Source organism: Dama dama, chromosome 5 (assembly GCF_033118175.1).
Source record: "Dama dama isolate Ldn47 chromosome 5, ASM3311817v1, whole genome shotgun sequence".
In the NCBI taxonomy this organism is placed as follows: domain Eukaryota; kingdom Metazoa; phylum Chordata; class Mammalia; order Artiodactyla; family Cervidae; genus Dama; species Dama dama.
Window position 1 is genome coordinate 67,883,409 of NC_083685.1, and position 14,475 is coordinate 67,897,883.

Sequence of the window (14,475 nt, forward strand, 5' to 3'; positions counted from 1 at the left end):
TCCACTTCCAGAAGCATCAAGTTTTCAGAAAGAAAAAAAAAGTCTATACATTATCAAAATGTCATTTCACTATCAAATATGAATGATTACTTATTTCAGTAATTATTTTTATCCTACATATACTGATTTGCAAATGGTTAATGATTGTTCAAAAATTCAGTATTGCATATTCATAATCCTGGGGCCATCTTGTGGTCAAAGTACAGCATTTCTCTATTCATTTTAATTTGTCACAGGTTTTAAAAAAGGTATTAGATGAATTATTGCTGATTACCATAAAGTTTTAATTATGTATTTATATCTATGTCAGACTAATTTTTAGCTTCTGTAGTATGCTCACAGTTTCTTATCACCTAATGAAAAGCTTTTCAGAATCAGGACAAATAGGATAAACATAATCTATAAAAAATCATTTTCAAACTCAACTAGGACTAAGGAATACTACATACTCTATCTTTCATGAAGATTCACTGTGCATATGTCTTTACTAATGGTTCCAAGAAGTTCTGTCATAAAGAAATCAGTTTAAAATTTCTATAACTGTGTTTTCCCCTTAATACAATGAACAAACTGTGGAAACTACTATCGGAAATGGTGATTTATTGGATTATTCACTATTTGACTGTGTTTCCCTTCTCTCCATTTTTCATTTTACTCAGTACACTGGTAAGGTACATTTTAGCAAGTAAATTCTATTTCATTAGACTTTGTGCTTACACTTTTGTAGAAGTTTATAGTTTGAGACATACTTCAGTGTGTGCTATCATGTCTGACTCTTTGCAACCCCATGGGACTATAGTCTGCCTGCCAGGTTCCTCTGTCCATGGAACTTTCCAGGCAAGAATACTGGAGTGGGTTGCCATTTCCTCCTCCCAGGGGATCTCTCCAACCCAGGGATCAAACCCACCTCTCCTGCATCTCCTGCATTGGCAGCTGGATTCTTTACCACTGTGCCACCTGGGTACATTCTTCAAACAATTCTGTAGGAAGGGAGAGAAAGTTTCCTCTCCTCCTCATGAGGACAGTAAAGTGAAGTGAAGTCACTCAGTCGTGTCCAACTCTTTGTGACTCCATAGGCTGTAGCCCACCAGGCTTCTCCATCCATGGAATTTTCTAGGCAAGAGTACTGGAGTGGGTTACCATTTCCTTCTCCAGGGGACCTTCCCGACCCAGGGATCAAACCCAGGTCTCCCGCATTGTGGGCAGACGCATTACTGTCTGAGCCACAGGAATCCCCATGAGGACAGTAGGTCAGTTCACTTCAGTAGCTCAGTCGTGTCCGACTCTTTGCGACCCCATGAATCACAGCACGCCAGGCCTCCCTGTCCATCACCAACTCCTGGAGTTTACTCAAACTCATGTCCATTGAGTTGGTGATGCCATCCAGCCAGGCTTACCCTATTGCTAAGGTCATACATAATTAACATACAGTGGATTTCTCCTTAGTATCATTGCTGATTCATATCTTCTCCTCATTTGAAAGTGGATAGAATTGTCAGGGGTGGAAAATGGAGTGGGTCCCTAATACATATCTGAAATAAAGCTTTGCCTGAGGTTATCAGTGCTATCTAATATATAAAGAATGAAATACTTACCAGTATTGTATTTAATGATGATATAAAGGAAAGAGGTTTTTGTGAAGGTTAGCATCAACTACTACTATTTTCCATAAAACAGAAAAAGACTGGAAGACCCCAAATCCTTCACCTTCTATGCCCTCGTTCCTGCATGGCAGCCCAGGGGATCTCATGGCAGTTGGTACCTACTTCACTCCATCTCTGCTCTGCTATGTCCAGAGCTCAGTAGAATTGTGGAAAAACTACTATAATGGTCACACCAGGAACTTCCCCACAGAAAACAGTTTTAGTGAATTTTCCTGGGGAACAGAGACACCAAATGGAGATTCTCCTTCTTAAGGAAAGTCTGGAGGCTTAAACGATCAGAGTAACACCACCTCTCTCCCCCATCCCAATTTCAAATATACAAATGTCACACAGATAGTCTAGCAAATGGCTGCATGGAAATGATTCTTTAAGGACTAGCCCCAATGCTGCGTTCTAACCCTAACATCTGGAGTGTGAGCTGGATTAGAAAGGATTCCACTGTAGTTACACTGCTAAAAGCAAAATTGGAGCTCACAGGTCTAAGTGAGGCTGGATGTGGATGCTCAAAGTTCTTCCACCTCCTGCGTTCAGTCTTGCATCTCTGCTGGTGCCTGATAGGAGGCCAAAGAACTTTCAGTCATCCATATCCAGGCTCACTTAGGTCTATTACCTTCAATTTTGTTTTAAGCAGTGTAACTACAATGGAATCTTTTCTAATCAATCTCATGCTCCAGACATTAGGGTTAGAGCAGCACTGGGGCAGTCCTTAAAACAATCATTTCCATGCAGCCATTTGCCAGAATATTTGTTTGACATTTGTATATTTGAAATGGGGTTTGGAGGAGGGGAGGGAGAAGTGTTGTTGCTCTTATTATTTAAGCGTCCAGACTTTCCTGAGAATTACAGCTTTCCTCTATGGTTCTGGGTTTCCTGGGTCGCACTAGTGGTAAAGAACCTGCCTGCCAATATAGGAGACATAAGAGACGTGGGTTCGATCCCTGGGTTTGGAAGATCTCCTGGAGGATGGCATGGCAACTCACCCAGTATTCTTGCCTGGAGAATCCCATGGACAGAGAAGCCTGGTGGGATATGGTCCATAGAGTCACAAAAAGTCAGACACAAATGAAGCAACTTAGTACACACACACGTACCCAACCTCTACACAGCCAGGTCTCCAATTTATGGGCTTCCTTGGTGGTTCACATAAAGAATCTGCCTATAATGCAGGAGACCTGGCTTCAATCCCTGGGTTAGGAAGATCCCTTGGAGAAGGGACTGGCAACCCACTCCAGTGGGTTCTTGCCCTGAGAATTCCAGGGACAGAGGAGCCTGGCAGGCTATAATTCATGGGACTGCAGAGTTCAACACAAGTTAGTGACTAGACCAAACCAAACCAACAAATTACCTGAAGGTGTACTTTTGATTGGAAAAATTCTAGGTTTAGCTTCCATTTTAATTTTCTCTTTTTCAACTTCCTGTTGTTCATTTTGAGATTCAGATAAGGAATTTACAACTATGCCTTCACCATCATCAAGTGCAGTGTCATCATTTTTGATAGAGACTACTGGCTCATGTTTCCTCACATCATGGCTTGATTTCTTGGTTTTCAAAAAAGACAGTTTTGGAGAATTGTTTTCTTCATCATCTGATATGTGAAAATTATTTGTTTTTTTCTTAACTGAATTTTCATCTACTGAGGTGTCAGAAAAATCACCTAAGGAAACTGAAAAATAGAAGAGAAAAATATTTTCAATAGTACATTTTAAAGTTTTGAAGGTTACAACAATCAAAAACAATACCTTAAAGACTAGAAATTAATTTACAACTGTGAATAGATTTGGAACCCTAAGAAAACTGCTAACTTAGGCAGTCTATAAAATAAAAATTTCAATTTCATTTATTTAAAACATACTTACTGAGTAAGAATAGTGTATCAAGTCAAGCACTGTGTTTGCTCTGAGAGAAGTCATTCAAAGGTTCTTCAAAATAACAATCAGTCATAGACATTTAGATTTTGGACTGCAAAACTTATTTATTAATGTTTTTCAAAAACTTCATCATATAAAATCAAGAATATTTGTAAATGGAAGAATTAACTAATAATGTTTTTCCATTAAAATTTTGGAACTGCTATTCCATCCATACCAGAGTATTAGATTTTATTATGAGAAGAATAATAAAGAATTATAACTAACTATACAGTAATGATTTAACTATTGTTCTGGTAACTTTTGCAGAGAACATTCACTGAATATCAAAGAATAAAACACTGAATTTCAAGTTCAGAATTTTGTATGTTTTTCTTGAAATGTGAATTGTTAATATCTTACATAACCAAAGAAACCAAATTAATCATACAGTAGTGATATACTGGGTTTTTAAAACTGATTCCCTTTCACAACCAAAAAACCTTGATTTATAAAAAGCATTATAAAAGTGATTCTGATGTACACAAAGTTCAGTTCTATGGTCCCTAATTACTTCACTGTAGGTCTCATAGGGTTAACCTTAAAGATAAACTCATTATCTCCAATGTAATTTACCACTGACAAGCAAATCTATCAGTTAATTTTTATTTTTGTATACACATTCAGAAACCAGGACAATCATACAACTTCTTGAAAATTAAGAGTGACTTTTTATTCATTAAAAAGTTGGAGACCTAAAACCAGTGAATTCACTGGAATTTAGAATGGTGATTTTTATTTTTTTTTTTTCCAGGTTTGGGCTATACATCACTAAGGAAGCAAAAAGAAGAGATTTCTTTTCCCAAGTTCTCACATACCAATCTCATCACTGTCAAAGTCATCTGAGTATTCAGAACTTCTTTGTCTGGCTGAGCGAGCTGTAATTGCTTTTATTAGCTCATCCTGAAATGAGATAATTAAAATCAATCTCCACCCAAATGTGTACTCTCGTATGTAGAATTAATTATTTAACCAAATAATGCTTGATTAATAACTGCTTTAAAGCTCAGATTTCATTCATCTAACAAATATTTACTGCAAGCCTTCTTTATGCCATGCACCCAAACTCTAAGAGGCAACACAGAACATCACAGACAACCCCTTTTTTCATGGAAGTTAGTTAAATTAAACAAGACAGACAACACCAAGAAAATTAACGGAGGGACTCTATCTGGACCAGGTTCATTATAAACTGATATTTTGGAAGAAACTGGTATTCTTTATGATTTTTTGTTTCAGCATATTGCTATTAACAGATGTAATCAATACCATAAATTGAGAAGCTCAGTTCAAAATTGTAGCAACTGGATACAGAAAGTTTAAATGTTACTATGTTAAACCAGAAAAAAAAAATCTTTATATGAAAATGGCAATTAGAAGTTGCTATTTAACTTTCGAAAGCTAATTTAACTTTTAGTATAGTAGAACCTAGTATTTAGTTTGGTAGTCTTAAAGCCACACAGAAGAGCTGGTAATACTAGAGCCCAAATACAATCATCTGCAAAACCTCAAAAGAAGCATAAGATTTACTCCTGCTCTATACAGGGCTGCTCTAGGATTACTTTCAAGTCCAATATTCCTAATACAGGAATTACCTTGTAAAATCATTCAAAATAAAGTTACTTTACCTGGAAAGTAGTTCTTTTGGTGACTTTTGGACTCTTTGTATATGCCAAAGTTGTGCTAAAAACTTCATCAGACATAGTGTGTTTTAATTCTCTACCTTTATAAAATGGCTAACAAATGACAGGAATAATTCAACTTCTGATGATGGCTGAAACACACAAAAAACAAGTCAGACATTTTTGCATGTTTGAGAATTTGTATTACTACATTTAATGCTTCCCTGACCCCCAGAAAAGCCAAACAAAAATAAGAAAAGCATCATTGAGCTGCATGTTCACTTAAATAGAGTTCTTGAAAATAAATAGCAAATTCTACCAACAAACTGGTTTTCAAAGAGAAAAGAAAATTCAAACTTAAGTTATCCTAAAATAGTTTTACAATTATTTTATTATCCTAAATAAGTTTTACAATTATTGCACTCACTTGAATAATGAGCGCAATGGCTTGTTACCAATTAAAACAGAAACTTTTCCATCTCTCTTCCATTCAAAAGTAAAATACTGCCTCCAAAAGAGCCATACTTATTTAAAAGGCTACTTTTATTTTAAAAATGAAAAGTCTACTTATACTTTTAAGTCAGCATAAAGGATCATCTAAGAGCATCATTTAAATTTTCTTTTTTCTTTCACTCGTCCCTCTCACAAAAGTGTTAATAAAATTAGATAAAACAAAATGAAGCTTTTCAAAATCAGTGTCAAACGGTCCCGTGAAGGTTTCCAGGAGGATACTACCGGGCTGCCCGCTGCCCTCCGCAGCGCACGAGGACCGCTCTGGCCCTACAAGCTGACGCCCTGTGCCTGACCGCTCGGCCCATCGCGGCCGACTCAGCAGCCGCCACTAGCCAGGCCAGTGCACAGCCGAGCGTGGCCCCGGCCCCAGTTCTCCGAGACCCGCAAGTCCCGCCTTCTGTACTCACCTGGCGTTCCTGCGGAGGGTAGCCCGCGCGCGACCCGAGAACCCAGCGGCTGGCCCCTCTACTCGGCCTGCGCCTGGCTGCTTTCAGAGACCTGGCTTCTCAGGGAGCGAGGAGGCGGGACTAAGGACAGAGTTGGGAGGGGCGGTTGCTAGGATACAAGATCTCTGGGAGGAAGTGACTTCTCCCGCCCCAGGCCTCAGGGACCTAACACCGCCCTACGGCCCTACGTGTCACTGAGGCCACCGCCCAGAGGAAGGAAATGACGTCAGCCCTCTGGGTCTGGGGAGAAGGGTGTTTTACCTGTCGCCTGTGCTTCAGTTGTTACCTAGGAGACAGGACCCTTCCGGCTCCCTGAGAGTTGGCGCCTGCGCACTGAGAGTTGGCGCCTGCCAGTGGCGTGACGGGCTTCATCAGCGCAAAGGATATCCCTTGTTTTGCCGCCACAGTTGTCACAGGCATGAAGTTCTGTGAATCGGAGTAGTGTACTGATGGACTAACACGCTGACGGATGGGACAGAAAGGCAAGATCATGACGTTGGCAGGCTCAGGAATCAAACGGCACGTTGGAATCCTGGCGCACGTCTCTCTGTCCATGTGATCTCCTGCAAGTTAAGGTCTTGTATACCTTAGTTTCCGCTTCTGTATTTAAAAAAAAAAAGGAGAAGAAGAAGAAGAAGAAGGCAATAATATTAATAGTAACCTTAATAGCCATAAAGAAAGCTGAGCGCCAAAGAATTGATGCTTTTGAATTGTGGTGTTGGAGAAGACTCTTGAGAGTCCCTTGAACTGCAAGGTGATCCAAACAGTCCATCCTAAAGGAGATCAGTCCTGAATATTCATTGGAAGGACTGATACTGAAGCTGAAACTCCAATATTTTGGCCACCTGATGTGAAGAACCGACTCATTGGAAAAGACTGATGCTGGGAAAGATGGAAGGCAGGAGGAGAAATGGGACCACAGATGATGAGATGGTGGCATGGCATCAACGTCAGGGTAGGTCGACATGAGTTTGAGCAAGCTCCTGGGTGTTGGTGATGGAGAGGAAAGCCTGCCGTGCTGCCGTGCGTGGGGCAGCAAAGAGTCAGACACTGAGTGACTGAACAGAAGTGCACTGGCTAACAGCGTTGCTGTGAGTATTGAACGAAGTTATGCAGATGGAATACTTGGAAGATCGCCTGGGATTGCATTCCATCCGTGGTAGATGACACTCTGTGTAACAGCCACCAAGGGCCTGGACAGAAGGAACTTGTCCACACAGCTGAAAAGCCATTCCAAGTGCTTCTTTAATGTAAATGCTTTGTGTATGTACTCAGTGGATATTCTAGCAAAAATTAAATCAGTCAACAAAATGATCTAAAAAGGCAGAGGACTGTGTGCTGAAAAAGTAACCAAAAAAAACAGCACTTAGCTAGCATAGGTAATCCTTGACAAAATAAACAAAAGAAAAAGACACTTCTTTAAAGACTTTAAAATAACAAGGATTTCTACTATTTTTTTTAATTTAGAAGAAGCTTAATCCTAATTGAATTGTCTGAATTTATTATTCATTGACTAGTACATTAAACTTGTTCTCAATATTTTCCCCCACCTCTGAATATTTTTCACTTCAACAATTATTTATAAAGAAATCACAGTGGATACAAGTTTAATAAATCAATATGTTGAAACACTAAATGTGCATAGCAAGAAATACTAAATTTAGTTTTTTAAAAAACCAATTCATGCTTTCAACAATCTGTGCAATGCAACTTTTTAAATACAGTGTTCAGTTTATGCTCAACTAGTTTGAAAAATTTAGTTTGATCAACATTTGCTTAACTTCGATGTTTTCAAGAAATTCATTTTAACTTTTTACTTTGTATTGGATTATAGCTGATTATCAATGCTGTGACAGTTTCAGGTGAACAGTTAAGGGACTCTTAAGGGCTTCTCATATGCATGTATGTATTCTCCCCCAAACGCCCCTTCCATCCAAGCTGCTACATTACATTGAGCAGTGTTCCATGTGCTGTACAGTAAGTGGGTTGTTGTTGGTTATCCATTTTAAATATAGCAGTGAGTACACATTCATCCCAACTCACTATCCCTTTCCCTCATGCTTTCCCCCCTACAACTATAAGATTCTTCTCTAAGTCTAAGAGTGTCTTCCTGTTTTGTACATTCATTTGTATCATTTCTTTTCAGATTCCACTTATAAGGGGTGTCATATGCTATTTTTCCTTCTCTCTCTGACTTACTTCACTCACTATGGTAATTTCTAGGCCCATGTTGCTGCAAATGGCATTAGTTTATTCTTTTAATGGTTGATTAATATTCAATTGTATATGTATACCATATCTTCTTTATCCATTCTTCTGTCAATGGACATCTAGGTTGCTTCCATGTCTTGCTATTGTAAGCAGTGCTTCAATAAACATTGGGATGTCTGTATCCCTTCAGATCATGTTTTTCTTTGGATATATGCTCAGGAGTGGGATTATGGGACCCTGCCTATGACCATATGGTAACTCTATTTTTAGCTTTTTAAAGAATCTAAATACTGTTCTCCATAGTGGTTATACCAATTTTCATTCCTACTAACAGAGTAGGAGGGTTCCCTTCTCTCCATATCTCCTCCAGCATTTATTGTTTGTGCATTTTTGGATGGTAGCCATTCTGGCTGGTATGAGGTGATATTTCAGTGTAGTTTTGATTCATATTTCTCTAATAAATAGCAGTGTTGAACATTTTCATTTTCATGTGCCTCTTGACCATCTGAATATCGTTTTGGAGAAATAGCTATTTATGTCCTCTGTTATTTTGTTGATTGGGTTGTTTGTTTTGATGCTGCTAAGTATCATGAGCTGTTTGTAAATTTTGGGGACTAATCCCTTGTTGGTCACATCATCTGCAAATATTTTCTCCCAACCAGTGGGTTGTCTTTTCATTTTGTTTATTGTTTCCTTTATTGTGCAAAAGCTTTTGAGTTTAAGTAGGTCCTGTTTGTTTTTGTTTTTATTTCCATCATTCTGGGACATGTATCAAAAAAAAAAATATTGCTGCAATTTATTCAGAGAGTGTTCTGTTTTCCTCGAGGAGTTTTATTTTGTGCAGTCTCACATTCAGATCTCTAATCCTTTTTGAGCTTTTTTTTTTTTTTTTTTCATATATGGTATTAAAGAATTATCTAATTTAAATTTTTTACATGGAGCTGTACAGATTTCCCAGCACCATTTGTTGAAGAGACAGTCTTTCCAATATTGTATAATCTTGCCTTCTTTATTGTAGATTAATTGACCATAGGTGTGTAGGTTTGTTTCTGGGGTTTCTATCTTGTTCTATATCTATTTTTGTGCCAGTATCACACTGTTTAAATGACTATAGCTTTGCAGTATAGTCTGAAATCAGGAAGCCTAATTCCCCCAACTAGTTTTTTTTTTTTTTTTTTCCCCTAAAGTTTGCTTTGGCTAGTCAGGATATTTTGTGTCTCCATATACATTTTGAGATTTTTGTTGTTGTTCTTCTGTGAAAAATAAAATTGGTAATTTGACAGGGGATTGCACTGAATCTGTAGATTGCCTTAAGTAGTGTAGTCATTTTGACAACACTGATTCTTCCAATCCACAAACGTGATATATCTTTTCATCTGTTTGTGTCTTCCTCAATTTCTTTCATCAGCATCTTATATTTTTCAGAGTACAGGTCTTTTGCCTCCTTAAGTAAGATTATTCCTAGGTATTTTATTCTTTTTGATGTGACAGTAAATGGAATTTACTTAAATTTCTCTTCCTGATCATTCATTGTTAGTGTATAGAAATGCATCAAATTTCTGTGTATTAATTTTTTTAACCTGCAGCTTTACCAAATTTATTGATGAGTTCTAGTAGTTTTCTCATAGCATCTTTAGGGTCTTATAGTATCTTGTCATCTGCAAATAGTGACAGTTTAAATTCTTCTTTTCTAATTTGGATTCCCATTTATTTCTTTTCTTCTCTGATTGCTATAGCTAGGACTTCTAAAATTATGCTGAATAAAAGTTGTGAGAGTGGACATCTTTGTCTTGTTCCTGATCTTAGAGCAAATGCTTTCGGCATTTCCATTGAGTATGATGTTAGCTTTACATTTGTTATATATGGCCTTTATTATATTGAGGTATGTTTCTTCTATGCCCACTTTCTGAAGAGTTTTATTCATAAAAGGGTGCTGGATTAGGTTACAAAGTTTTTCTGCTTATATTGAGATGATCATATAGTTTTTATTCTTCAGTTTCTTGATGTGGTGGATCACATTGTTTGATTTGTGGATATTGAAAAATCCTTGAATCCCTGAGATGAGTCCCACTTGATCATGGTGTATGATCTTTTTAATGTATTGAATTTGGATTGCTAGTATTTTGTCGAGAATTTTTGCATCTATGTTCCTCAGTGATATTGGCCAGTAATATTCTTCTTCTCTTTTCTTTTCTTTCTTTTTTTTTTTTTTGTGTGTGTGTGGTATCTTTGTCTGGTTTTAGCATCTGAGTGATGGTGGCTTCATTGAATGAGTTTGAAAGAAATTTTTTGGAACAGTTCCCAAAGGAAAGATCTCCAAATATTTGATAGAATTTACCTGTGAAACCATCAGGTCTGGGACTTTTGCTCGTTGTTAAACACAGTTTCAATTTCAGTGCTTATGATTCATCTGTTAATATTTTCTATTTCTCCCTGGTTCAACCTTTGAAGATTGTACTTTTCTAAGAATTTTTCCATTTCTTCTAGGCTGACCATTTTATTGACATACACTTGCTCATAGTAGTCTCATGATCCTTTGTATTTCCATGGAGTCAGTTGTAACTTCTTTTTCATTTCTAATTTTATTGATTTCAGCCCTTTTTCTTCTATTGATGAGTCTGGCTAAAGGTTTATCAATTTTGTTTATCTTTTCAGAGATCCAGCTTTTTGTTTCATTGATCTTTCCAGTTGTTTTCTTTATCTGTCTTTCATTTATTTCTGCTCTTTATGAATTGTTTCCTTCTACTAACATTACGTCTTGTTTTTCCTTATGTTTTTTTAGTTATTTTTAGTGTAAGTTTAGGTTGTTTGCTTGAGATTTTTCTTGTTTCTTGAGGAATGATTGTATTTTTATAAGCTTCCCTCTTAGAACTGCTTTTGTTGTATCTTATAGGTTTTGGACCATTTTGCTTTCATTTTCATTTGTCTCTAGGTATTTTTTAATTTCCTCTGATTTCTTCAGTGATCCATTGGTTGTTTAGTAGTATATTGTTTAGCTGTCGTGTATTTGTGTTTCTATGGTTTTTTTTTTTTTTTTCTTGTACTTTATTTCTAATCTCATAGTGTTGTGACCAGAAAAGATGCTTGATATTATTTCAATTTTCTTAAATTTACCAAGGCTCACCTTGTTGCCCAGGATGTGGTCGATCCTGGGGAATGTCCCTTGTGCACTTGAGATGAATGTGTATTCTGCTGTGGGATGGAATGCTCTACAAATATCAATTAAGTCCATCTGCTCTAAAGTGTCATTTAAGGCCTGTGTTTCCTTATTAATTTTCTGTCTGGATGATCTCTATCTTGATGAAATTGAGGTGTTAAAGCCTGCATGTATTACTGTATTTCTGTCAATTTCTCCTTTTATGTTTGTTAGTATTTGCCTTACATGTTGAGGTGCTCCTATTTTGGGTGCATATATATTTATAATTGTTATATCTTCTTCTTAGATTGACCCCTTATCATTATGTAGTGTCCTGGAGAAGACTCTTAAGAGTCCCTTGGACTGCAAGGAGATCAAACCAGGCAATCCTAAAGGAAATCAGTCCTGAATATTCATTGGAAGGACTGATGCTGAAGCTGAAACTCCAATATTTTGGCCACCTGATATGAAGAACTGACTCATTGGAAAAGACCCTGATGCTGGGAAAGATTGAAGGCAGGAGGAGAAGGGGATGACAGAGGATGAGATGGTTGGATGACATCACCAACATGATGAACATGAGTTTGAGTAGGCTCTGGGAGTTGGTGGTGGACAGGGAAGCCTGGTGTGCTGAAGGTCATGGGGTCAAAAAGAGTTGGACAAAACTGAGCAACTGAACTGACTTTATCTCTTACAATAGTCTTTGTTTTGAAGTCTATTTTGTCTGATATGAGTATTTCTACTCCAGCTTTCTTTTGATTTCCATTAACATGTAATACCTTCTCCCATATTCTTACTTTCAGTCCGTAAGTATTCCTAGGTCTGAGATGGATCTCTTGTAAACAATGTATATGGGGTCTTGTTTTTGTATCCACCCAGCTAGTCTATGTCTTTTGATTGGTGCACATAATCCATTTATCGATATGTGTGATCCTATTACCATTTTCTTAGTTGTTTTTGTTTTGTTTTGTTTTGTAGGTCTTTTCCTTCTCTTGTGTTTCCTGCCTAGAGAAGTTCCTTTAGCATTGGATGTAAAACCAATTTGGTGGTGCTGAATTCTCTTAACTTTTGCTTATCTGTAAAGCTTTTGATTTCTCCATCAGATCTGAATGATAGTCTTATTAGATAGAGTATTCTTGACTGTAGGTTATTCTTTCTCATCACTTTAAATATATGGTGCCATTCCATTCTTTGGGCTTCCCTGGTGGCTCAGCTGGTAAAGAATCTGCCTGCAATGCAGGAGACCTGGGTTCAATCCCTGGGTTGGGGGTTGGGGACTTGACTGAGCAACTTTTACTTTACTTCCCTTCTGGCTTGTAGAGTTCCTGTTGAGAAATCAGCTGATAACCTTATAGGAGCTCTCTTGTATGTTGTCATTTTTTCCTTGTTGTTTTTAATATTTTATCTTTGCTTTTAGTTTTTGTCAGTTTGTTTATTATGTGTGCTCTTCCTTGAGTTTAGCCTACCTGGGACTTTCTGTGCTTCCTGGACTTGGTTAACTGTTTCTTTTCCTTATGTGATGAAAATTTTCAGCTATTATCTCTTCAAATATTTTCTTGGATCCTTTCTCTCTCTCTTCTCCTGAGACCCGTATAATGAGAATGTTGGTGCATTTAATGGTGTCCTAGAGGTCTCTTAGGCTTTCTTCATTTCTTTTCATTCTTTTTTTCTATTGTTTTGCAGCAGTGATTTCCACCATGTTGTCTACCAGGTCACTTATCCATTCCTCTACCTCAGTTATTTTGCTATTGATTCCTTCTAGTACACTGTTCATCTCTGTTTATTTGTTCTTTAGTTCTTCTAGGTCTTTGGTGAACATTTCTTACATTTTCTCCATTTTTTTCCAAGATCTTGGATCATCTTCACTATCATTATACTGAATTTTTTCTGGAAGTTTGCCTATCTCTACTGCATTTAGTTGCTTTTTTCTAGGGTTTTATTTTGTTCCTTTGTTTAGGCTATAACTCTGCTTTTTCATTTTGATTAACATCTGAGATTGTGGTTTTTGTCCTGGAGACTGTGGAGTTGTACTTCTGGCTTCTCCTGTCCACTCTCTGGTGAATGAGGCTAAGAGGCTTGTGCAAGTTTCCTGTTAGGAGAGACTGTTGATGGGAAAACCTGTGTCTTGCTCATGTGGGCAGGCCGCACACAGTAAAACTAATCCAGTTGTCTACTGTGAGTTGCTTGGCCTGTGGCAACCCAGGCTTGGAGTCTACAGGCTGTATGGTAGGGCTAATGATGACCTTCAAGAAGACTCATACGAAGGGGTACCTCCCCAGACTGCTACCACCAGTGCCCCCATCCCTGTAGCAGGCCACTGCTGGCCCACACCTCCATAGGGGACCTCCAACACTAGCAGGTAGGTCTGATTCAGTCCCCTGTGGGGTCACTGCTCCTTTCCCCTGGGTCTTGGTGCATGCAACATTTTGTTTGTGCCCTCCAAGAATGGAATCTCTGTTTCCCCTTGTCCTGTGGGAATTCTATAATCAGATCCCACTAACCTTCAAAGTCAGATTTCCTGGGAATTCCTAGTCTCTTTGCTGGACCTCCAGGCTGGGAAGCTGACATGGGTCTCAGAACCTTCACACCAGTGGGAGAACTCTTTGGCATTATTGTTCTCCAGCTTGTGGGTTACCCACTCAACAAGTATGGGATTTGATTTTAGTATGATTACACCCCTCCTACTATCTCTCTGTGGCTTTTCCTTTGTCTTTGGATGTGGGGTATCCTTTTTTGGTGGGTTCCAGCATCCTCCTGTTGATGATTATTCAACAACTAGTTGTGATTTTGGTGCTCTTGCAGGAGGAGATGCACACCTGTCCTTCTAGTCCACCATCTTGAACCAATCTTCTGATGTTTTCAAAAAAGTTTAAGTGAATGTCTGCATCAGAGAGTTTTATTTACCACTTACTGTTAACTTCCTGACCCATATAAGTTATTAATCAACAAATATGATTTCATCATGGTACCTATATC

At 38.0% G+C, this 14,475-nt stretch overlaps 1 protein-coding gene across 3 annotated transcripts in view; it reads right to left on the bottom strand.

The window, feature by feature from the left end:
• The window catches only part of MAP9 (microtubule associated protein 9), a 43,335-nt gene extending 37,086 nt beyond the window's left edge, over positions 1–6,249 (bottom strand). For all 3 annotated transcript variants that reach the window (XM_061142554.1, XM_061142553.1, XM_061142552.1), the window contains exons 1-4: positions 6,114–6,249; positions 5,200–5,345; positions 4,390–4,474; positions 3,010–3,327 (exon numbers count right to left, since the gene is read on the bottom strand). In XM_061142554.1, the coding sequence (XP_060998537.1) occupies positions 3,010–3,327; positions 4,390–4,474; positions 5,200–5,274 (478 nt within the window). In that variant the 5' untranslated portion in view covers positions 5,275–5,345; positions 6,114–6,249. The remainder of the gene's footprint in view (positions 1–3,009; positions 3,328–4,389; positions 4,475–5,199; positions 5,346–6,113) is intronic.
• Positions 6,250–14,475: the final 8,226 nt, after the last annotated feature.